Genomic DNA, 24,778 nt, shown 5'->3' on the forward strand with positions numbered 1-24,778 from the left:
ATATCTCTGTGTGTGTGTGTGTGTGTGTATGTGTGTGCATGTGTATTTTTTTTTAGACGGAGTCTTGCTCTGTTGCCCAGGCTGGAGTGCGGTAGCACCATCACGGCTCACTACAGCATCTGCCTCCTGGGCTCAAGTGATCCTCCTGCCTCAGCCTCCTAAGTAGCTGGGACCACAGGCACACAGCACCACACCTGGCTAAATTTTTTATTTTTATTTTGTATTGATGGAGTTTTGCCACATTGCTCAGGCTGTTCTTGATTTCTTGGCCTCAAGTGATCCTCCTGACTCAGCCTCCCAAAATACTGGGATTAAAGGCATGAGCCACCATGCTAGGCCTATTTCTGTATTGTAGATGCAAAAACAGGTTCAGACAGGCTAGTGACTTGTTTGACCCCCACAATGACTTGAGTTAGTGACTGGGCTGGGATTTGAAGCCAAGTCTCCCAGACTGTATAGCCAGCACACTGTGGCACCAGGACCGAAATCAAAGTGTACAAATCCAAGACTTTTGTAGTTTTAGTAGAGACAGGGTTTTGCCATGTTGGCCAGGCTGATCTCAAACTCCTGGATCTCAAGTGATCCACCTGCCTCCACCTCCTAAAGTGCTGGGATTACAGGTGTGAGCCACCACACCTGGCCATGAAACTTTGAGCAGTGTTTGCCTCTGGAGTGGGGTTTGTGCTAGCAAGGGGGCACTTATTTTTCACACTACAGGTATATTATTTTGAACTTTTTGAATTTTTCACCCTGTACATGAATTTATTGTCATTACATTTTTGACTAATTTATGCAGCCAAAGTCCTGCCCTTTGGCATTGCCCTCAAGGGGGACTGTGGGGACCCTTTCACTCCTATGATGCCTCAGGGACCTTAGTGAGCCCTGCAAAGCCCCTGCTCGTACCCTTACCCCATGTATTTGCCTCTAATCCTGAGACAACTTCTGGTTAAGATCCCCAAGGGTAAGGACCAAACCTCTTAGTTTGGCATTCCAGAGCCTTCTCACATGGCTCAAACCTCCCGATGCTGCCTCATCTCCTGTCTCCACCTCCCTAAACCTATGCCCAGCACTGCTTGCTGCTCCCCACAAACTTAGCTCTCAACACCTGGGTCAGCACCTTTGTTCATGCAATCCCTCCATCTATAATTCCTTTTCTTATCTCCCATATGTGGCTGTTAAAATCATACCCATCATTTGACTCCACTCCTACCTCCTCCACGAACCCTCCATGATGCCAGACGTATATATACACATACACATATATGGGTTGAATGAGTGAATATATATGTGTATATATATATATATATATATGCTTCCGCCTCCAGTTCAAGCAATTCTCCTGCCTCAGCCTCCCAAGTGGTGGTTACAGAGCCTTCCACCATGCCTGGTAATCTGAGATGGAGTTTCATTCTTGTTGCCCAGGTTGGAGTGCAATGGCATGATCTCGGCTCACCGCAACCTCCACCTCCAAGATTCAAGCGATTCTCCTGCCTCAGCCTTCCCAAGTAGCTGGGATTATAGGCATGCACCACCACGCCCAGCTAATTTTGTATTTTTAGTGGAGACGGGGTTTCTCCATGTTGGTCAGGCCAGTCTCAAACTCCCGACCTCAGGTGATCCGCCCGCCTTGGCCTTCCAACGTGCAGGGATTACAGGCGTGAGCCACCGCGCCTGGTCTAATTTTTGTATTTTTAGTAGAGACAGAGTTTCCCCATGTTGGCCAGGCTGGTCTCGAACTCTTGACCTCAGGTGATCTGCCCACCTTGGCCTCCCAAACTGCTGGGATTACAGCCGTGAGCCACCATGCCCGGCCATAAATTTAGGACACTTTTATAAACCAAGCACTGGGCTAGGCGCTGATGTTGGGAAATGCATCAGGCATGGCCCCTATTCCTGGGGGACACTTCTGGTCCAGCTGGGGAAACAAGTGAGCAAATTATTTGGTCTGATGGGTAACATGACATGAGAGGCAGCACAATGCATGGCTTTGGGGCACTGACTCGTGTGCCATGCTTCCAGGGCCCAAGTCCCAGCTCTTCCACTCACAGGCTCTACAACCTTAAGCTGGGTGCTTCACCTCACTGCTTCTCAGTGCTCTTATCTGTAACATGGAGATAATAAGAAAAGCAACCTCTTAGGGATATTCTCTAATCAGGCGAGTTAATTGATGTGAACTGCTTAGAACACTGTAGCACACGGTAAATGATATGTGTTAGTCATTTAATACATGTTACTTATTATTTGAGACAGGGTCTCCCTCTGTCCCAGGCTGGAGTGCAGTGGCACAAACATGGCTCACTGCAACCTCTTGGGCTCAAGTGATCCTCCCACCTCAGCCTCCTGAGTGGGTGGAACCATAGACGCTTTGCCACCATGCCTGGCTAATTTTTTGACTTTTGGTAGAGAGGGGGGGGGGGGGTCTCACTTTGTTGCTCAGGGTGGTCTCGAACTCTTGGGCTCAAGCGATCCACCTGCCTCAGCCTCCCAAACTGCTGGGATTATAGGCGTGGGCCACCGCGCCCAGCCCATGTTATTTATTATTACAATTTCAAGGTTCTATGGGAGCTCAGAAAAGGAGAATTTCATAGAATCTTGAAACATTTACGATATGTTTTAAGCAGAGCAAAAGCTTAGACAGTAGTGTGGAGGTGTGAAGAGTGAGGAGAGTTTCTCTCACAAAAGCCCCTTGGGTATTGTTTTGAGCTGTCATCAGGGGCCAGCCGAGTAAGGATCTCCCAAACTTTATCTTCATAATTCATGCTACACCATTTACTCAATACTTTTTCTCTGAACCAACTCACTTTTTGTAACCTAAGTTTCTTAAAAGGAAACTTTAAATCACATCTTTAAACAGAAAAACACAAGTACAAAAGACCAAAAATAAATAAAATGGCAGGGCACGGTGGCTCACTGTAATCCCAGCACTTTGGGAGGCTGAGGCAGGAGGATCCCTTGAGGCCAGGAGTTCGAGGCCAGCCTGGGCAACACAGCGAATCCCCATCTCTACTAAAAATACAAAAGTTAGCTGGTGTGGTGGTGCGTGCCTATGATCCCAGCTGCTTGGGAGGCTGATGTGAAAGAATGGCTTGAGCCTGGGAGGTTGAGGCTGCAGTGAGCCAAGATCGAGCCACCGTACTCCATCCTGGGCAAGAGTAAGATCCTGTCTCAATAAATAAATAAATAAATAAATAAATAAATAATTCATTTATTTACTTAATAATAGTGTTACTAAATTCCAGAAAACTAAGATTGTCTGACTCTGAGGTCTACTCTGTTACAAGGACAGATTATTAGCAAGCAGTAGAGAGGAGTTAATGACATGATAGCACTGAACTGAGACTTTCTCTTTGGGCATTGTTAGCAGGATTGAGAAAAACTGAAAAGATAATTCTTGCCTTCTGCCAGTGCCTGCCCAGGACCTCCTAAACCAGCTTGTGCAGTGTCAGAGAGGGGAAAACATCCCCCACACTGGAGGAGATGAATATCAAATGGATCAATGTGTTGCCAATTTTTTTTCAGAAAGGTAGATTTTTCAGAGGGGTGGGGTATCCTCCCCGGGGTGCCGCCCCCAGGTGGGCATTGTTCTGAGTCACTGCACTTGAGGAATGAGGTTTCTGGGAAATGCCTTTTGTTTCTTCCATTCTCACTGTTTACCTGGTTATGCTTGGCGTCCTGGGCTGATGATCAATAAAGGATTAGATGTAAAAACAAACCAAACCTGCTTGCCCTTAATGTTATTTCAAGGGAAAGGTCTCAACCCTGAAATAAACCGGGTTTCAAGCAAGAATTTGAATTCATTTTGACAACATAATCCAGGGTGCAGGATTTGCCTTCAGGCTATGGGTTTTTTTTTTTTTTGGTCAATTGCACTAAGGACAGGAGAACCGAGGAGAGGAAGGATCTTTATTTTCAGGCCAGTGAAAGCTTATTATTATTGTTGTTGTAGTTACTATTAACAGATTATTTGCTGAGCTTCTTTGTACAGAAAATGGCAATGAGAACTCAACTCTTTCTTCCTCCCTCTGTCCTTTCTCCTCTTTCTTCTTTATTTTCTTATTCTCTGTCCCCTCCCTTCCATACTTCTGGAGATCTATGATGTTTCAGGACAGTGTTTCCAGCTTTGGTTCCTTTGAACACCAGCTTCTCCATTTCTCCAATCAGATGCAGATTTTGAAAAATGGAATTTCCTTTTCTTAATTTTGAAAAATTGAATTCCCTTTTTTTTCCCTCTCTTTTGAGACAGGGTCCCACTCCAATGTCCAGGCTGGAGTGCAGTGGTGCCATCACAGCTCACTGTAGCCTCAACCTCCTCCTGGGCTCAAGTGATCCTCCCACCTCAGCCTCCCGAGTAGCTGGGACTACAGGTGCATGCCACATGCCCAGCTAATTTTTGTATTTTTTTGTAGAGACGGGGTTTCCCTATGTTACCCAGACTGGTCTCGAACTCCTGGGCTCAAGCCATTGGCCTGTGTCAACCTCCCAAAATGCTGGGATGATAGGAGTAAGCCACTGCGCCCAGGCTTCCCTTCCTTTTCTTATATATAAATTTGGTCTGACCCTAAAACAATGAGAGAGATTTGATCATCTGGTTGTAAAGCCCCTACAAGCATACAATAGGAGATGTAGGTCAATACAAACTGGGCAGCAGGCAGTTCCTAAAGCCACCTTGTTGACCACGCCTGGTGGAACTCGTGAGGCTTGCCAGGGAGGGGCTGCAGGTCTTCCATTACCGTGGGCTGACTGACCACACAGTGAGATCCCCACTTCCTTCAGATCAGTGTTGCTCAAGTTTTAGCCCCAAGAGAGCTTAAGAGATTCCTGGGCTGCGTCCCCAGAGATCCTGACTCAGTGGTTCTGGGCGGGGGCCTGGGATTCTGCATTTCTAACAAGTTCCCCCAGGTGATGCTGACGCTGCTGGTCTGACGACCAGAGTTTCAGGTCTTGGGCCACTGGGCATCCAAATCATTTGCAGGTGCTTGTGAAAAGGCAGATTCCTGGGCACTACCCCCGAGACATTCTGATTCTCAGGTTCAGGGTGGCTCCTGGGAATCTGCCTTATCAACCAGCCCTGGAAGGAACCTCTGAAGACTACCCTTTGGGAAGCACTGTCTAGACCATTAGCACCTGTAATACTGAGGTGAGGAATGTGGAGGTGAAGGGATTTGCTTCAAGGTCACTCTGCAAGTCAGGGACAACTCCCTAGTGCCTGGGCCCTAAATCTTGGAGCACCCTGGACTCCTCTTTCCTTCCCAGTCCACATTCAGCATGTCAGCAAATCCTGTCGGCTCTTCTTTCAAAACACATTTAGGTTTTCTATAAGACTCTAGCAAACAGACTTGGGTGTGGGAGAGTAAATGAAACTAGACTGGTAAAATGTGGGTCATTGTTGAAACTGTGAGTTCATTTTATTACTCACAACTTTTTATTTATATTTGAATTCTTCCGTAACAAAAAGTTTTAAGTGTTTGATCCAACAAATTCACTTCTGAGAATTTATCTTTTTTTTTTTTTGAGACAGAGTCTCGTCTGTCGCCCAGGCTGGAGTGCAGTGGCTCGATCTCGGCTCACTGCAAGCTCCGCCTCCCGGGTTCACGCCATTCTCCTGTCTCAGCCTCCCGAGTAGCTGGGACTACAGGCGCCCGCCACCACGCCCAGCTAATTTTTTTGTATTTTTTTAGTGGAGACGAGGTTTCACCGTGGTCTCGATCTCCTGACCTCGTGATCCGCCCGCCTCGGCCTCCCAAAGTGCTGGGATTACAAGCGTGAGCCACCGCGCCCGGCCGTGGGAATTTATCTTAATCAACTTTTTTTTTTTGCTTCCTGTCCAACAACTTTATTAATGAACATTTTAAATAAAGAAAAACTCTTACAAATAAAAATATTTTTTCAAATAACAATAGTGAAAAATTGGGGGCACATTAAGTCTCCTTTTTTTTGAGATGGAGTCTTGCTCTGTTGCCCAGGCTGGAATGCAGTGGCACCATCTCGGCTCACTGCAACCTCCACCTCCCAGGTTCAAGCCATTCTCCTGCCTCAGCCTCCCAAGTAGCTGGGAATACAGGCATGTGCCACCATGCCTGGCTATTATTATTATTTTTTTGTATTTTTAGTAGAGATAATTCACCATGCTGGCCAGGCTGGTCTTCAACTCCTCACCTCAAGTGATCTGCCCACCTCGGCCCCTCAAAGTGCTGGGATTACAGGCATGAGCCACCGCACTTGGCCTAAATTCTCATAATAGGAAAACAATAAACTATGGAACACTCCTCAGTAGAATTTTTTATAATTAAGAGCATTTATCCAGGCTACATACCAACAGGGAAAACATGATACACTATTAAGTAAAACACTAGGACATTAAATTGTATATATTGCATGATTAAAACTATGTAAATATTTGTATCTTTGAAATCAAAGACTGAAAAATAATTATATATGTTCAGAATCTAATCATTTCCCACCTCCTTCAATGCAATGGCCTTTGTCTCTTGGGAGAGGAGGGCACTGGAGTCCTAGTCTAGGGGAGCCCAGCACCCCAGTCTCTCGCCTGCAACCCTGTAACAGCCCTGCACTGGTCTCTCTGCTTTCACCCTTTCTCTCTCCAACCTCCTCAGCACCGGCCAGCTAGAGAGGTCCTTCGGAATGTGAATCAGCTCATGCCCCTCTTCTGCTCAGAATCCTAGGAGGCTTCCTGTATCTCTCCAACTAAAAGCTTCCTGCCACGGCCGTCCAGGCTGCAGAATGTCAGCTCACCTGCTCTGACCTGCTGCTCGGTTCCCTGCCTATGCCTGCCTCTCCAGCCATGCTGGCCTCCTGGCTGCTCTTCAGGCACACACTCCAGTCTCGGGGCCTTTGCACGTGCTGTTTTCTCTGCCAGGAATGTGCTCCCTCCCTCCTTCATGGCAGCTCTTCAGAGAGGTCTTACCTGGGCTCCTTATCTAAAATAGATCCACTCCCTCTTTTTGCTCCCAAACCCTTTATGTTTCTTTATAGCATTTATCAACACCTCCCACAGTACATTTATTACATCTTCTACTTTCTAGAATGCAAATTCCTTGAGAACAAAGACTTTATGCTTGAGTCTCTCCTGCATCCCCAGTACCTAGCAAGAGCCTGACACATAGTAGGTGATGAACAAACACCTGCTGAATCAAAGACTGTTGTACTGAGTAACCATCCAATGGGGGCTGTAAGTGGCATGTAGGCTTTGTTTCTTGGGTAACCTCCCCTCCTTAATCCTTCTGGCATAGGCAGACTCACAGCAGGTACCCAGTAGAAGGTAAGGTGGCTGATCATTTTTCCATAGAAGACCTCCATGGCACACAGGGTAGAAAGTGCATTCTGTGAATTAGAGGCAGCAGAGCATGGCGGCTAATGGAAACTGGCTCTGGGAGGTCAAATTCTGGCTTAACACCACCAGCTGGGCAGCCTTGGGAAAATTATGAGAATTCTCAGGGCATTAATTTTTCCTTGTGCAGAAAGAGAAGGATAATGACAGCTCCTATTTCCCAGGGCTGGGGAATAAATAAGAGAATGCCCATAAAGCACTTAGCAAGCACAGTGCCTGGCATGGAGGTGATGAGCAACGAGAGGCAGTCAAATTAATCAACAGCCACATTTGTGCCTTTGTCTCTTTCAAGTTTACAGCGTGCTCTTATATACATGCTTTAGCTGATCTGGGCCTTTGAACAACCTGTTGGTTTTTATCACCATTTTATAGGTAAGAAAATTGGGTCAGAGGAAACAGTGCTAGCTCACCGAACACAATTGAATTTTGATAGAACTTCTGGTGCCCTTTCTTTCAGAATACAAGTCATTATTACTGCTGATATGAATCAAGGTGATTTGGAGCTGGGCACGCAGTCTCAGCTACCAGACAGGCTGAAGCGGAAGGATCACTTGAGCCTGGGAGATCAAGGCTGCAGTAAGCCATGATCATGCCACTGCACTCCAGCCTGGGAGACAGAACAAGGCCCTGTCTTGGGAGAAAAAAAAATTAGGATGGCCCCACTGGAGCCCCAGACTCTAAAGTGTATGCTTAGTGTAAGGCTGTGGATAGCAAATGAATTCCAAAATGAAATCAGCCAGCCAGCCACAGGCTTACAACCTAGTGGCGGCAGGGAGTGTACGGGATCCCTCATCTGCAGCTTCTTCTCTGGATGAGGCTTGAGAGCAAGTCTGGACAGGCAAACCATCTCTCAGTCCACCCAGGACTTAAAACACTTCATTGTTTTCCCAAAAGGGAAAAATAGCAAAGCCCTTTCTGTACAGTTTCTCCTGCTTAGAGTTGGGTGGCAGCTCTATACAGCAAATGCTGACTTTGCTGTTTGAGATCTTTGATACAGTGTGACCTCTGAGCTCTGACCCAGGCTGCCCCTGACAAAAAAAGTGTTTCCTCCCACAGGTAAACAAGGGAAAAGGCACTGCAAGGAGCTCTGGGCCTGGCTCAGTGGAGGCTCTGCCACCTTTCCAGGATCAAAGGCCAAGGGAGGTGACATGGCAAGGAAAAGATCTACAGGGGTCAGACATGGAATTTTAGAACCACAAGGTCAAAAAACCATGGGCTCTCAGGAGTCATAGATTATTAAAACTGCAGCATCTGAGACCAAAACACTCATGACTTAGAGCACCTTAAGCCTCATGGTGTTGGCAGAGATTACATTGGAAGGGAAGAGCGAAAAGGTGCTTCTCCACTGATAATTCTGATGGCTTCTGGGCCCTGGGCATCTTCTATGTGGTCAGAACCTTGGCAAACGTTCCTTCGTGAGAATACGGCCTGAAGGCTCCAGCTGCAGGAGGATGGCTGGGAGAACAGGCTTTGGATATCAACCTAATGCCAACATTCTACCAACCAGGCCCCACTGGGGCAAGAGATCAGAAGAGATCTGATGGTGCCAGGTTTGCAGTGGCCACCAACCACCAAAAGACTGTGAGAACAATACCATGATAGTGTGGCTTGATGGTATGTGCTCCTTGCCAGGAACATGCTATGTGAGTGGCACTTAGTCGCCCACAGAGCGCTGCACAGTACCACAACCGATAACTTCCATTTGCATAGTGTTTACAACACAGAACAGTATTCAACCCCCAAGCCCGAGAAATGGCCTAGGAAGTGGGGGACAACAATGGCTCTGGCCAGGCAGTGGGGATGGCTCTTGAGGGCCACATGGGGGACACCTTGAAAACTAGCCAAAAGACCCACACCAGCCCCAGCCTCATCCACATTCAGTTAAGGTCACTTTAGGTACCTACATTAATAGAATTCACTGATTTTCAAAAACCACAGAGAGTTCTAGGATAGTCATGACCTTGTATCAAAATTATAGAAATCTCTCTATAAAAAAATCTCTCTGAAGAGTTCAGCATCCCAGGCTGCTCAGAGCAGAGCTGACCAGAAGACGGAGGCTGGACTGCTTTGCCGCTGTGAGAAATTCCCAGAAGAGCAGAAAGCACGTGCGATGGCAGATGCTCCTGCTCCTAGGAACCTGGAAGTCCTATGCCCTGGGATATGGAACGTCTCCCTCCTCCAGGGGTCCCTGGCACCCTTCTCCATCTTTGGCAGGTGAGAAGAGGAGTTTGCAATCCCGGAACACCTCTGGCTGCCAGGCCTGGCTGGAAGGACCAGCTCAGACTCTGGTCCCTCCAGGATCAGAGGGTCTGGTGCTCTGGCCAGAATCAGAACTCGTCCCGCAGCTTAGGGGGCCTGTCCATGCCGAAGAAAGAAGACGGCCTCCCCTGGAGGTCCCGCTCCCGCTTCACAAAGGCAGTGAAGGAGGAGACACAGTTGCCAATAAAGTGGTCGGCTTGGCCGAGGATGTACAGGTCGACCTGGGCCACCTCAGGCTTCAGGCTCACCACCTTCACCTGCAGGGGGAAGCGCAGAGCATATAAGCTGGGGTGGCTGCTGGCAAAGGCCTGCCATCCACACCCCCAACCTTATTCCCTGGGCTGCAGTTACAGACACAAAAGGAGGGGCAGAGAGGAGGAAGATGTGGTTCAGTGTCTGAGGAAGCATTGCCCAGCTGCTGCCTAGGCCCACCCCACCATCCCGGCTCCAGGAGCCTCAGCTCCAAACACACCATTCACACCTTCATGTCTTCACTTGTGCTGTTCCCTCTGCCTGGAATGCTGCTTCATCACCCATTAAAATACCGACCAGACTCTTCTATTTTATTTACTTTTTGAGATGGGTTTTTGCTATACTGCCCAGGCAGGTCTTAACCTTCCAGGCTCAAGCAATCTCCCACCTCAGCCTCCCAAGTAGCTGGGACTACAGGTGTGCACCACCACACGTGGTTAATTTAAAACAATTTTTTTAGAGGAGGGGTCTTGCTATGTTGCTCAGGCTGGTCTTGAACTCTGAGATTCAAGTGATCCTCCTGCCTCAGCCTCCCAAATAGCTGGGATTATAGGCGTGAGCCACTGTGCCTGGCCTGACCAGACTAAGAGTCTAAGCTCAAATTCTGTTTTTCCTAAAGCCCTGGCCTGATGGACTTCCCCACCAAACCACAGAGGGGAACAGAGAGCTCCACACCTTCCAATTCTGGGCTGGATGCCTCCGTCTCCCATGTACCCCAAATCCAAGCCCAAGGTCCGTCCAATCTACCCCCGAGATATTCCCCAAAGGTGAGCCCTTCTCTTGAGGGAGGGCCACTCCTTGGGCCGAATCATCACAATCTCTTGCCTGATGGACTGAAACAGCCTCTTCCTGGTCCCCTCACTGCCTCTCCTGGTCTACTCACCACAGAGCAGCCAGAAGAAACTTTTCGAGATAACCTCGCACCTGTCCTTCCCGCCCTCCAAGAGGAACACCCTTTAATGATGCCCTATTGCCCTTCAGATAAGGGTGACAAATTGTGAACATGGCCTACAAGGCCCTCGCTGGGACTCTTCTTATCCCACCCCCATCATCCAGCCCCTACCCAGGCTCCCGCCCTCCTCAGGACCTTTGCACGTGCTGTACTGTTCGGGGTGCACCTCCCTTTACCTGGTTAGCTCCTAGTTCTCCTTCGCATCTCGGCTTCAGTGGTGCCTCCTTGGGGAAACGCTCCCTGGCCCTCTAGCCTAGGCCAGTGTCCTCTGCTCTTCACTCTCACAGAACCCTGCTGCTCTACTTTGGAGCACACATCTCTGCTTATAGTTTCCACTCCTTAGTGATTCTCTGATTAGCATCATCTCCTGCCCCTGACTGGGGCTAGAGCTGTGTTGGTTTGCTCTCCACTGCTGGCCAGGCCCAGCACAGAGCCTGCCCCGGTAAAAATCTGGTGAGTGGACAGGTGAATGAATGGACCTGCCCATCTCTCTAGCAAGTTCCTGAACCCACTTTGTGGCACACGTTATAGCTCTCTGCAGCCTCTTTTCCTGGGTCTAGAATGTGAGCCCTGGAGAGTGGGACCACATCTTATTTACTGGTACCCCTACTCAGCACTGGACCAGCTTAATGGAGGAGCAAGGCTTATTTCAGGATAAAGGTGGCCTCTGAACCATGGAGAAGGGAGTTGAGGGGTGGGGAGGGATGAGAAGACTGGCATAGGGACAGGAAATAGAAAATGGCAAGAGGTTCAAGGTGTAACAGATACACTGACTCCAAAAACTCACAAAAAAACTCCCTGGGACTCTCCAAATGCTTCAGCTTAGTACAGAGGTAGTTAGGGGTTGTAGGTAGGTGGGGGGAATGTGGGCAGAGTTGGGGCTGAAAGTGCTTTGCTGTTCCACAGAGATTTCTGATGTAACCAAAATCATCATCTTGCTATCTGGATTGTAGCAAAGAAATAATACCAGTTTAATCATGGCCAAAATCCCCCAAACAATTCCATTCACATTCTGAAACTTACCCACTCTGTGTCACGCCCATTATAATTAGCTCTGGGACTGCTTGGGTAAACTCTATGCTTTCTTGGGACTTTGGTTTCCTCAGCTATAAAATAGAGGGGTTGGGTTAGACAACCCCTGAGACCACTCAGCTCTGATTTTCTCTTAATTATATTTTTCTTCTGCTTTTCTTTCTTTCTTTTTTTTAAATAGAGATGGGGGTCTTGCTATGTTAGGCCAGGCTGGTCTCAAACTTCTGGCCTCAAGCAATTCTCCTGCCTTGGCCTGGGATTACAGGCATGAGCCACTCTGCCCAGCCCCAGCTCTGATTTTCTGTTCAGTAGGTGGGGAGGAGATTAGAATGTGCTGACTTAGCACTTCCTCTCTGCGCTGGAGCTTCCTGTGTGTCTGGGGTGAAAGAGAAGGGGAGGCCCTTGATATAAAGCCAGCGGTACCCAGTGTCTGCCTCTTAAGGCCTGCACAGCATTTATGGTTTTCACTCATCTTACAAAGTCCTATGGAATGCTTAATACTAATTCAGTCATTTTATCAATACATACTCACTCATTGCCTGAGTATTACTCTTCACTGATACAGTAAGCACTGACCAAGAACATTCTAGTATTTACTCATGTACTGAATACTCACTATTCACGGCTTCTTCAAGGGTTTGCTAAGCACAAAGATCCTTTCCTTCATTCATCAGCCAACAATTTCTACTATTGATGATAGCTAACTTTATTGAGCACTTACTTTGTAGCAGGAACTATTTCAATTTCTTTACATCTGACCTTCACAACTGCCCTATGAGATAGGTACTATTCAATCCCATTTTATAGATGAGGAAACAGAAGCACAGAGACTGCACAGTGGGTAAATTCAAGTTCTCTGACTCCAGAGTCTCTGCTATTAACTCCTCCACTATACTGGATCTCTCCCCAGAGCCCACCCTCTACATCCTCATTCAACAAACTGACTGCCTACTAAGTGTCAGGCACTGTACTAGACACTGGTGATGGTAAGGCAGGGTTTCAGTCCCAAAGAGGTCGAAGCACCAGGCTAGACATCAAGGAATGTAACAGTGTGTCAGCCTTGGACCCTGCCTTCAAGGAGCCTACAGCTCCTGGGAGGAAATAAGACATATTTCTACACCAGTCTCATACAGTCCAGAAAGTGCCCAAGAGAAGAAATGATACAGGGTCGCAAAGGTCCCAGCAGGGATATGTGAGCTCCAGGAGTGGATGAAAACCTGGAAAGACTACGGAGGAGGCCTCTGAGCTGGGGTTTGAAGGAGAGTAGGAACTGAAGAGGAATGGTAGGTCCAGGCAAAAGGCTTGTAGGGGAGCCCGTGAAGCATGCAGTGGGCAGTGGGACCGTCCTGGCTCCTCCTTTCATTCCCTTCCTACTGCACTCCCACTTGGCCCACACATACCTTCCCTTTGAAGAGCTGTTGGAGCTCAGGCACATAACTCTCGGAATCAGTAGCAACGTAGACCGACTGGGCATCCAGCGACCTCACCCAGAGCTTCACAGCCCTCTGGATCTCCTTCAGGTCAGGCAGGCACATAGTCATCGTGAGGGGGGCCGCTGTGCTGCGGCTATAGCCCACACACTGCGGAGAGGCCATGAAGTGTGAGCCTGCAGTCCCGTCCTTCAGCATGGCACAGGCGTTCTTCTACAGGGAGCGGGGAACAGGGTTAAATACTGGCAACTGCCCTGGAACCCCAGAAGCAAAACCTGGTAAGTGGAAAAAGACAGGCTATACAGGAAGAACCTAACTACATTTTTTTTTTCTTTTTTTTGAGACGGAGTCTCACTCTGTCACCCAGGCTGGAGTGCAGTGGTGTGATCTCCACTCACTGCAACCTCCGCCTCTCGGGTTCAAGCAATTCTCCTGCCTCAGCCTCCCGAGTAGCTGGAACTACAGGCACCTGCCACCATGCCTGGCTACTTTTTGTATTTTTAGTAGAGATGCGGTTTTGCCATGTTGGCTAGTCTGGTCTTGAACTCCTGACCTCAGGTGACCCACCCACCTTGGCCTCCCAAAGTGCTGAGATTACAGGCATGAGCAGCTGCGCCTGGCCTAACTACATTTTTTTTTTTTTTTTTTTTTTTTTTTTGAGACGGAGTCTTGCTCTGTCGCCCAGGCTGGAGTGCAGTGGTGTGATCTCTGCTCGCTGCAAGCTCCGCCTCCCGGGTTCACGCCATTCTCCTGCCTCAGCCTCCCAAGTAGCTGGGACTACAGGTGCCCACCACCGCGCCCAGCTAATTTTTTGTATTTTTAGGAGAGACAGGGTTTCACCATGTTAGCCAGGATGGTCTTGATCTCCTGACCTCGTGATCCACCCACCTCGGCCTCCCTGAGTACTGGGATTACAGGCGTGAGCCACCGCGCCCGGCCTAACTACATTTTTTAAGAAAACATTGTGGACCAGGTGCAGTGCCTCGCACCTGTAATCCCAGCATCTTGGGAGGCTGAGGCAGGCTGATGGCCTGAGCTCAGAAATTGGAGACCAGTCTGGGTAACGTGGCAAAAACCCCATCTCTACAAAAAATACAAAAATTAGCCAGGTGTGGTTATGTGCGCCTGTGGTCTCAGCTACCCAGGAGGCTGAGGTGGGAGGACCACTACCTGAGCCCAGAAGGTGGAGGATGTGGTGGACTGTGATTTTGCCACTGCACTCCAGCCTCGGCGATGGAGTGAAACCCTGTCTCAAAAAAAAAAAAAAAAAAAAAAAAGGCATTGAAGGAGGAGGAAAATGCATCAAAAGAGTTAACAGTGGTTATTTCTGGGCGGTGGGCACAGCACAGAAAGCCTGGCTTTTTGAAACAAAAATGACTTTTCTTGGTCTTACTGCATTATCTGGGACATTCACTGAATTCTGAACAGTGGCAGTGCTAACGGGCAGACTTATCTGATTCCCAACTACAGTGGGAACACTTCCAATAGCTCCCCAGGAGGTATGCTATCTGCTGTGGTTTCGAGAGATAGCCTTTATCAAGTTAAGGTGGGTCCATTCTATTCCTGGTTAGTTATGAGTTTTTATCATGAACAGGTGGTGACTTTTATCAAATGCTTTCTTGGCCTCTATTGAGATGATCATATGATTTTTCTTCTTTGGGTGTTAATATAGTAAATTTCGTTACATTCTTGCAATAGATTTTTACGTGTTTGTGTTGTATGCTAATATGTTATTGGGTTTGACCTGTTAATATTTCACTTAGGGTCTATGCATTTGTGTTCATAAGCAAGAATAGGCTATAACTTTCTCAGTTGACCTTATCTGAGCTTGGTATTAATGTTATGCTAGCTTTATAAAAAATAGAATCTTATATCTCTTGATGTTGTAGGAAAGTATAGATGGGAATTACTATTCCTTGAATGTTTGGTTGGAGCCACTCATAAAATATCCTGGGTCTGGCTCCCTTTCTTTCTAGGGGCTGGGGGAAAGAGGAGAGTTTAGTGGGTAAATGTAAGATTACCTCATCAATTGGCTATGAGTGAATTTTAATTTTAGTATTTTTCAAGTTTTCTGCAATGAGCATTTCTAACATATCTATATATCTTCTTAAGTAAATTAAGGTGACCGTCTATATTGATTCTGTTATTTTCACACAGAGGTGAAAACCTCGTTGGAATACAAGGATTCTGCACATTTAAACAGCCTCCAAATTCTGTTAGGATGACATCTTCATTTCTTGGGAGCCATGCCTCATCTCCATAGTTGGTTTTTCAACACGGAGTCTACTAGCCAGACACTGAGCTAGGACAGGGGACTCCTGGACTGTGGCCTCTTTATGGCTTGCTGCCTGACCTGGGGTCTGGCTTGATTTCTCAGTTTAACCATCTGTAAAATGAGGATAAAAACAGCTGCTGCTAAAGTGAGAGCTGGCTGGCAGGCACTCTGGAGTTACATTTTGATGTGTGCTGCAGTGGGACGATGGGACACAATCCCACGAACCAGGCCAAGTGAGAGCTCTCTGCTCTGGCTGGGACGCGCGGCCAATCCCTACAGGCCGGGGCCATGCTCAGGGACACATCCAAGTTAGCCAGTGAGAGAGGAAGGGGGAAGTTACCCAGTCAGAGCCAATGCGCAGATGAATGCCCACATAGGGCCGGACGAGGTGAGCGTGAATCTGGGCCTCTCCCGTCTTCACCATTTCGTCTGACCATACTATGTACTTCTGTAGTGGCCTGTGTTCCTCCAGGACGGGGAACTGGGCCGGGGCTCCTGGCAGGGCAAGCACCGGATGTTCCTTTGGAGAGAATCTAAACAGGAGATGGAATGAGGGAAGTCAGAGGACGCATAGAGAGCCTGGCTGCCACTCCCACGGAAAAAAGGATGGTGTTGCACCATGCCCCAGAGACCCTGCGGAGGGGCCCCTGTAACACGCAAGAAGCACGAGAGGTTGTGAAATACCAACGGGCTGATAAGAAACTTTGGTGGCGGCGGCAACAGGCACAATATGCAATACTGTCCCGCCGCACGGAATTTACAACCCTCTTTGCTTGTCGAACAATTAAAACTTTATAGTAGAGCATTCCAACCTTTTATATGTCACATTGGCTTCCAATCTGTGGTGCGGTAATTCATTCCAGGGTGGGGTGTCTGGACCAAGCCTTTGCCCTTTTACCTACATGGCAGGACTGGGACATGCAGCTGCTTACAGAAGCAACGGCCAGGTCACACTCACAGGGACTATGTATACTGGATTTGAATCATTCATTCAACATTTAAAAGACATTTATTGATTGCCTACTATGTATTGGGGCCTGGGGGAAAACAAGACAGGCATAGTCCCTGCGCTATGGAAGGGAGCAGGGGTCTGCAGGTGCCCCTATCATGCCCTCCCAAGCCCCTGCTTCCCCCTCATACACAGTCCACCTCATAATTATTTCACATCTGTCCTTGCTGTGGGAAGGCAGTGCTCCAGTGTGCGCAGAATAGTGTCTGGCACATCCAAGAGCTTGGTAAATATTTTTCTTTTCTTTTTCTTTTTTGAGATAGGGTCTTCCTGTCACCCAGGCCGGAGTGCAGTGGCGTGATCTCGGCTTACTGCAACCTCCGCCTCCAGGCTCAAGACAAGACCCTCCCACCTCAGCCTCCTGAGTAGCTGGGACTACAGGTAAGTGCCACCAGGCCCAGCTAATTTTTTTTTTTTTTTTTTTTTTTTTTTTTTTATTTTTTTTTTTTTTTTTTTTTTTTTTTTTTTGAGACGGAGTTTCGCTCTGTCTCCCAGGCTGGAGTGCAGTGGCGCAATCTCGGCTCACTGCAAGCTCCGCCTCCCGGGTTCACGCCATTCTCCTGCCTCAGCCTCTCCGAGTAGCTGGGACTACAGACGCCCGCCACCACGCCCGGCTAATTTTTTTGTATTTTTAGTAGAGACGGGGTTTCACCGTGGTCTCGATCTCCTGACCTCGTGATCCGCCCACCTCGGCCTCCCAAAGTGCTGGGATTACAAGCGTGAGCCACTGCACCTGGCCTCAGCTAATTTTTTACATTTTTTTTTTGTAGAGACAGGGTTTCGCCATGTTGCCCAGGCTGGCCTCGAACTCCTGGACTCAAGTGATCTGCCTACTTAGGCCTCCCAGTGTTGGGATTACAGGTGTGGGCCACCACGCCCGGTCAATACTTCTTGACTGAACAAATGAGGAGCAAACCTGTGTTCCCTCTTCAGCTAAACCCAGACTACCTCTCAGCAACATGAAACCCCTTGCTGTTCCATGTTCACAATGTACTTTCAAGTTCTAGATCTCTGTATACTTCTTCCCTCCAGCTGGAGGGGAGAAGTGCCTTCTGCCAGCCAAAATCCTTTCCTTAAAAGTATGAAATGGGAACAGCCATTCTGGAAAACAGTTTGGCAGTTAGGCATGCAGTTACACGACCCAGCAATTGTACTCTTAGGCATTTATTCAAGAAAAATGAAAACTTATGTTCACACAAGCCTATACACCAACGTCCCTTGCAGCTTTTTTCATAAAATAGCCCCCAACTGGAAACAACCCAGACATCACTCACAAGTAAACGGTTAAACAAACCGCAGTACCTCTGTATCATGGAATATGAACCCCACCAAAAAAAGGAACACAGTATCAACACAGGCAACAATTTGGATGATGTCAAGGGAATTATCCTTGGGTCAGGGAGGGTGGGCAATCTCAAAGGTTATGTATTGTATGGTTCCATTTATATAAACATTTTAAAACAATAGCATGGAGAAGAGATTAGTGGTTGGCAGAGGTTAGGAATGGGGTGTACATGTTTAGGGAGGTGGGTGTGGTTATAAACTGGCAACACAGGATCCTTGTGATAATGGAACCGTTCAGTGTATTAACTATGGTAGTGGATACATAAACCCACACACGATAAAATTGCACAGAAATACACACACACACACACACACACACAGACACACACACAGGCATGCACTCACACACTCAAAAGTAAGTACAAGAAAACTGAGTAAGATGGATAAATTGTATCAATGTCAATATCCTGGTTGTGATACTGTACTCTAGTTTTGCAAAATGTTACCATTGGGGGAAATTGGGTAAAGGGTACATGGGAGGTTGCTGTCTTATTTCTTACAACTGCATGTAAATGTACAATGACCTCAATGAAAATTTCAAATAAAAACTATGAAATATTTCAAACCATCCAGGCAAATACAGAAAATAATTTAATAATTTATATACCCATGACCCAAATCAGCAGAAACTTTGCTTTGTTTCAGGTTTAAAAAACAAAACAAAACAAAACAAAAAACACACACCTAAATACAAGCTCATCCTGCCATCATCCCTCCCAGAGGGTAATGTGTTTTAATGTATGATTACACTTTTACTATAGACATCAAAAAGGAGGGGAGCATTCTTCTGCATGCTTTCTATGGAGTGGAATGATGAAGAATGTAGGTTAAGCCAGAATGCTTTGTTCCAATGTTGACTAAGCCACTAGCTAACTTGGGCAGGTGACTTTACCACTACGTGCCTTAGTTCCTCATCCACATAATAGAGATAACAGTTCCCACATCATAAAGCTTCTTCTTCTTTTTTTTTTTTTTAAATTGTGGTTGGGTGTGATGGCACTCCTGTAATCCCAGCACTTTGGGAGGCTGAGGTGGGCAGATCACTTAAGCCCAGGAGTTCAAGACCAGCCTAGGCAACATGGCAACACCCTATCTATCCAAAAATATAAAAAAATTAGCCGAGTGTTGTGGTGTGTGCCTGTGGTCTCAGCTACCTAGGAGGCTACATGGGAAAATCGCTTGAGCCTGGAAGGTTGAGGCTGCAGTGAGCCATGATCGTGCCACCGCACTCTAGCCAGGGTGAGAGGGTGAGACCTTGTCTCAAAAAAAATAAAAAAAAGTTGACTGGGCACGGTGGCTCACGCCTGTAATCCTAGCACTTTGGGAGGCCAAGGTAGGTGGATCACGAAGTCGGGAGATCGAGACCATCCTGGCTAACACGGTGAAACCCCGTCTCTACTAAAAATACAAAAAATTAGCCACACGTGGTAGCAGGCACCTGTAATCCCAGCTACTTGGGAGGCTGAGGCAGAATGGCGAACCCGTGAGGCAGAGCTTGCAGTGAGCCGAGATCGTGCCACTGCACTCCAGCCTGGGCAACAGAGCAAGACTCCATCTCAAAAAATAATAAAAATAAAAAATAAAAAAAGGTTGTATGTATTTACGATATACAATATGATATTTTGATCTACATGTATGTAGTTAAATGAATAGTACAGCCAAGCTAATTAATATATCCATTTATAGGGCTACTGAGAGGATTAATGTATTAATCAAAGCAAAGCATTTAGAACAGTACCTTGGCACACAGAAAGCTCTCAAAGAATTCTAGCTCTTATTGTCATCACATTGCATGTAACCTAGTTAAAGGTTACATATAAATCTAATCAACTTTTTAAAAATTTAACTTTATGTTTCAGAGACTTGGCCATGTTGATCATGTGGATCATGTGGTTGTATTAGCTTCTCTAAAAGTTTTCCATTTTGTACAAATAAACTGCAATTTACCTACCTATTTCCCTCTTGCTAGACAGTGGGGTCGTTTCAATCTTTCCCTCACACAACAGTGCTGTGACAGACATGCCACTCATTCTCCACACCCAACACAGACTGCTTGCTCAGCAAACACCTTCCACACCTCCAAGGTCAGTCGCAATTCCCAAGCCTCACCTCCTTAGGGAGTGTTCCCTGTCCCACTTCTCTTGCTACCTTCTGCACAATGATATGCCCTGCAGCCATTTTCCCTGCCCATGGAACTGTCAGCTGGTGAGGCTGGGGACCCAAGCAGCCTGTTTGCCATTGCTCCCACATACACTATCCAAGGCCTGTGTCACTTACACAGGCCTTGGACCAGTGACAAGAAAGTGTTCCTTGATGGTCCAGCTATGTGACACTTATCTTGCTAGACTCTAGTTTTTCTTTTTTTTTGAGATAGAGTCTTGCTCTGTCGCCCAGGCTGGAGTGCAGTGGCGTGATCTTGGTTCACTGCAACCTCCGCCTCCCAGGTTCAAGCGATTTTCTTACCTCAGCCTCCTGAGTAGCTGGGATTACAGGCACGTGCCACCATGCCCGGCTAATTTTTGTATTTTTAGTAGAGACGGGTTTTTGCCATGTTGCCCAGGCTGGTCTCAAACTCCTGACCTCAGATGATCCACCCAACTCAGCCTCCCAAAGTGCTGGGATTACAGGCGTGAGCCACCGAGCCTGGCCTAGACTCCAGTTTTGTTTATATGTACATAACTGTTAATTGTATATTGGGCCTCATTATGTGATAGGCAATGCTCCGATTGCTTATGTATATTAAGTCATTTGATTTTCACAAGAGCTCTGTGAGGGAAGTATTACTGTCATTCTCATTTTACAGGTAAAGAAACTGAGGCACAGAGGTTAAGTAACGTGCCCAAGGTTGCACAGCTAGGAATTGGTGGAGCCAGGATTTAAATACAGGCAGTGTGCTCCAGATCCTATGTTCTTAACTACTACCCCTCACTCCCATCTCCCCCACCCCTGACAATGAGCTGAGTCTGTGGCTTAATCTTCTGATTCCCAGCCCCAGCATGGACCTTATCACATGGTAGGCATGATAAATATTTTTAGAATAAATGAGAAAGATTTGGGGACCTCACCAGAAAGACCAGATGAGGCTGTCAGGGGTTAGAGAAGGAAGGAATTCATATTACCTGAGTACCTACTATGGGCCAGGTCTTCGGCTAATCTTTCAGATGCTACCTCAAAAGGATTTTCAAAGGAAAGCCAGAGTAGATCTCCCAGTGGGGCTGGAACATCAGGATAAAACCAGGATCTGCGGCCCCCTGCCACCCCCCGACCTCTTGGAAAGCACCTGCAGCCGACCTTCGGTGAATTCCAGACTTGGAATGTGTGTCCCCTCTACCTGGATCTGGACCAGCAAAGAGCTGTCCCAGTGGAACAACATCAGCTCAGACCCAACAAGCAGCGAGAGGCTAAGGCTGATCTGCTCACTTACTCTTGGTGAGGTAAGACAGTGCTGTCTGGAAAGAAAGCGGGGGAACAGGGTTCTTGGCTGGAAAGAAAATCTTGACCAGCAACACCTGCCTGGCGACTGCTCACCCTTGGTCAGGCCCTTTGCCTATTGTTATCCAGCTGAAGTCGGCTGGCTTTCCTGCTGCTGGGCCCAGTGAACCTCTGGGGTTCTTCACCACCATGCCTGTGCTGCTGAGATTCTCCAACAAACTGGGACTTCTCTGTATACAGCATCCATTTATGTGTCCAGTATGTATCTGTGGGACCACCAGTGGATGAAACCCATATTGAGTACAGAAGACCCAGGGACATGAACAAGGCAGGGCCTTGTTCTGGATGTCCCTGCCATGAAGGACTGCCTTTCCCTCCAGCTCTCTGCATGGCTGTCTCCCTCTCACTCTTCCAGTCTCATTCTGGTTCCCACAGGGAAGTGGCAGCCTGGGAGAATGACAAGCCATGCGCTCAAATACCTGGACCATTATACCTGAGAATGGTTTGGCACGATGGTGCATTGCCTTCTAATAGCCAATGTGCAGTAAGCGTCAGCTGAATTAGAGCTGTGCAAGGCTATTCACAGGCTCAGAAGGAGCAGAGCTAGAAGGATCCTCAGAAATCACGTCGTAAAGAAGAAATACCTCTTATCCTCTTTCCCTAGAACCCAGTTTTCAGCTGGATACATGGCAGCCTAAAATAAAGACACTTCTTATCAGCCAAACATACCCCGGGCATGGGGGGGGAAGAAAAAGAAAGACATTTCTAAGTACTTCTGGCAGCTAGGTATGGCCCATGTGCCCTCGTACTAGCCAATGAGATGTAAGTAGAAAGGTTATAATGGACTTCCGGGAAGGCTTCTTAAAAAGGGAGGATATGCCCTTTTGTAACTTTTGTTCCTCCAGTTGGGATGTGATGGCTGGAGCTTCAGCTGCCATCTTGGCCCATGAGGTGATGCAAAAGCTAATACTGGATGGCTGAACAAAGAAGTGGAAGCCTGATTCTTTTTCTTTTTCTTTTGAGGCGAAGTCTCACTCTGTCACCCAAGCTAGAGTGCAGTGGCGGGATCTCTGCTCACTGCAACCTCCACCTCCCGGGTTCAAGTGATTCTCCTACCTTGGCCTCCTGAGTAGCTGGGATTACAGGTGTATGCCACCATGCGCGGCTAATTTTTTTTTGGTATTTTTGGTAGAGACGGGGTTTCACCATGTTGGCCAGGCTGGTCTTGAACTCCTGACCTCAAGTAATCCGCCTGCCTCTGCCTCCCAAAGTGCTGGGATTACAGGTGTGAGCCACTGCACACAGCTGGATTCTTGATGACACTATGGAGCTGGCATCCAGCTCTGGACTGCATACCCAGTTCTTCTTTCACTTAAGAAAACAATAAACCCTATCAATCTGCTCTTATTTCGGGCTTCCAGCTACCTGTAGCCTAACTTAAGTCTGACACACCTAGACTTGTGGCCTACAAACTTCTTCTGCCTTACTGAGAGCCCTGATATATTTAAGAATTATTGGTTGAAGGCAATAGGGAGGAGGAATTGAGCCCCTGGAACTTGGTCCCCTACTGCTGCCCTCCATAAAGGCCCTAGAGGCACTTTTTTTCTTTTTAAGATGGTCTCAATCTGTTGCCCAGGCTGTAGTGCAGTGGACAGATCATGGGCTCACTGCAGCCATGACTTCCTCAGGCTCACCTGATCCTCCCACCTCAGCCTCCCAAGTAACTGGAACTACAGGTGTGCGCCACCATGCCTGGCTAATTTTTTCTGTTTTTTGTAGAGATGGGGTCCCCCTACGTTGCCCAGGCTGGTCTTGAACTCCTGGACTCAAGCGATCATCTGCCTTGGCCTCTCTGTAATCCCTTAGGATTACAGGTGTGAGCCACCATGCCTGACAAGCACTTCCTGAAAACTCTGAAGATAGTTTCAAACCCACTCATCTTGCCCATCCCCTTCATTTTAAAGATGGGGCATTGAGGCCAGAGAAGAGGAGCAACTGCCTAATCTTAGCACAGCAAGCCTGGGAAGAGCTTCACTCTCTGATTCCATTCTTCTCTCCTCCCCAAGGACAAATCTGCATAGCAAGGAAGTATCCTGTATCTTAAGAAATGTTTAATGTTAAATGTTCATACACATTCAAATTCATCCCTACTAATCATTCACAGGCTTCTTAGCAGGCTGCCTCACAGGGCCTATAAACCCGCGTGTTTTGATCCCTGCCCACCTCTCTGATCTCTTTTCCTGTGTGGCAGATTAGAAGTGGTCAAGTCTTTGAACCCCTTCCCATTAGGTGGGCTCTGCCTCCTCCCAATAGCACCCGACAGAAGTGACACTGTGCCGGTTTCCAGATTCAGTTGTTAGGGAGCCCGCAGTTTCTATTTCCTGTCTCTTGGGACACTCACTCCCTGGATGCTCCCTCTCAGAACACAGGTGCCATGCTGTAAGAAGCCCGAGCCACATGGAGAGGTCATGTGTATACATGCTTCTTGGTGGCCCCAGCTTGGCTCCCAGATGACAGCAGCATCACCCACCAGACGTGAGGGGGACTTCCTGGATATGTAGCTCAGTCAAGCCTTTTTTTTTTTTTTTGAGACAGAGTTTCGCTCTGCTGCCCAGGCTGGGATGCAGTGGCGCAATCTCGGCTCACTGCAACCTCGACCTCCTAGGTTCAAGTGATTCTCATGCCTCAGCCTCCTGAGTAGCTGGGATTACAGGTGTGTGCCACCACACCCAGCTAATTTTTTATATTTTTAGTAGAGATGGGGTTTTGGCATGTTGGCCAGGCTGGTCTTGAACTCCTGGGCCCAAGCGATCCACCCGCCTCAGCCTCCCAAAGTGCTGGGATTACAGGTGTAAGCCATTGCACGCAGCCTTGGTCAAGCCTTTAGACAACTTGAGCCCTGGATGGGCATGGTGGCTCATGATGTAATCCCAGCACTTTGGGAGACCAAGGCAGTTAATTACTTGAGGCCAAGAGATCAAGACCAACCTGGGCAACAGAGCATGATCCCCACCCATCTCTACCAAAAAAGGATAACTTGAGCCCTGGCTGACAGCTGACTGCAGCCACATGAGACCACAAGCAATAACTGCCCAGCTAACTCAAGTGTCCATCAATAGATGAAGAGATACACAAATGTGGCATATACATACAAGGAACTATTATTCAGCCTTAAAAGGACTAAAATTTTGATATAGGCTACAACACTGATGAATCTTGCCACATGAAATATGTCACATGAAATAAGCCAGACACAAAAAGATAAATATTGTATGATTCCACTTCTATGAGATACCTAAGTACCTATGAGATACCTAGAGAAATTCAAAGACAGAAAGTAGAAAAGCATTTACTGAGGCTATTCATTGCAAGAATAAAGGTTATTCGTTCCAAGAAATAAGATGTTTAACCTGAATTTAAACTGTGTACAGCAGGGATTCCATAA

The 24,778-nt window shown here is 47.5% G+C and overlaps 1 protein-coding gene across 7 annotated transcripts in view; it reads right to left on the minus strand.

Moving 5' to 3' along the window:
- The window catches only part of POFUT1 (protein O-fucosyltransferase 1), a 71,459-nt gene that overhangs the window by 34,651 nt on the left and 12,030 nt on the right, over positions 1 to 24,778 (minus strand). For 6 of the 7 annotated variants that reach the window (XM_058432708.1, XM_058432709.1, XM_058432704.1 and 3 more), the window contains exons 5-6: positions 15,889 to 16,081; positions 13,244 to 13,486 (exon numbers count right to left, since the gene is read on the minus strand). In XM_058432708.1, coding sequence (XP_058288691.1) covers positions 13,244 to 13,486; positions 15,889 to 16,081 — 436 coding nt within the window. Of the gene's footprint in view, positions 1 to 1,393; positions 9,865 to 13,243; positions 13,487 to 15,888; positions 16,082 to 24,778 lie in introns of those variants that run through there. The other variant, XM_032142787.2, reaches the window with a different exon arrangement.

This window comes from Hylobates moloch, unplaced genomic scaffold, assembly GCF_009828535.3.
Source record: "Hylobates moloch isolate HMO894 unplaced genomic scaffold, HMol_V3 SCAFFOLD_21, whole genome shotgun sequence".
NCBI lineage: Eukaryota > Metazoa > Chordata > Mammalia > Primates > Hylobatidae > Hylobates > Hylobates moloch.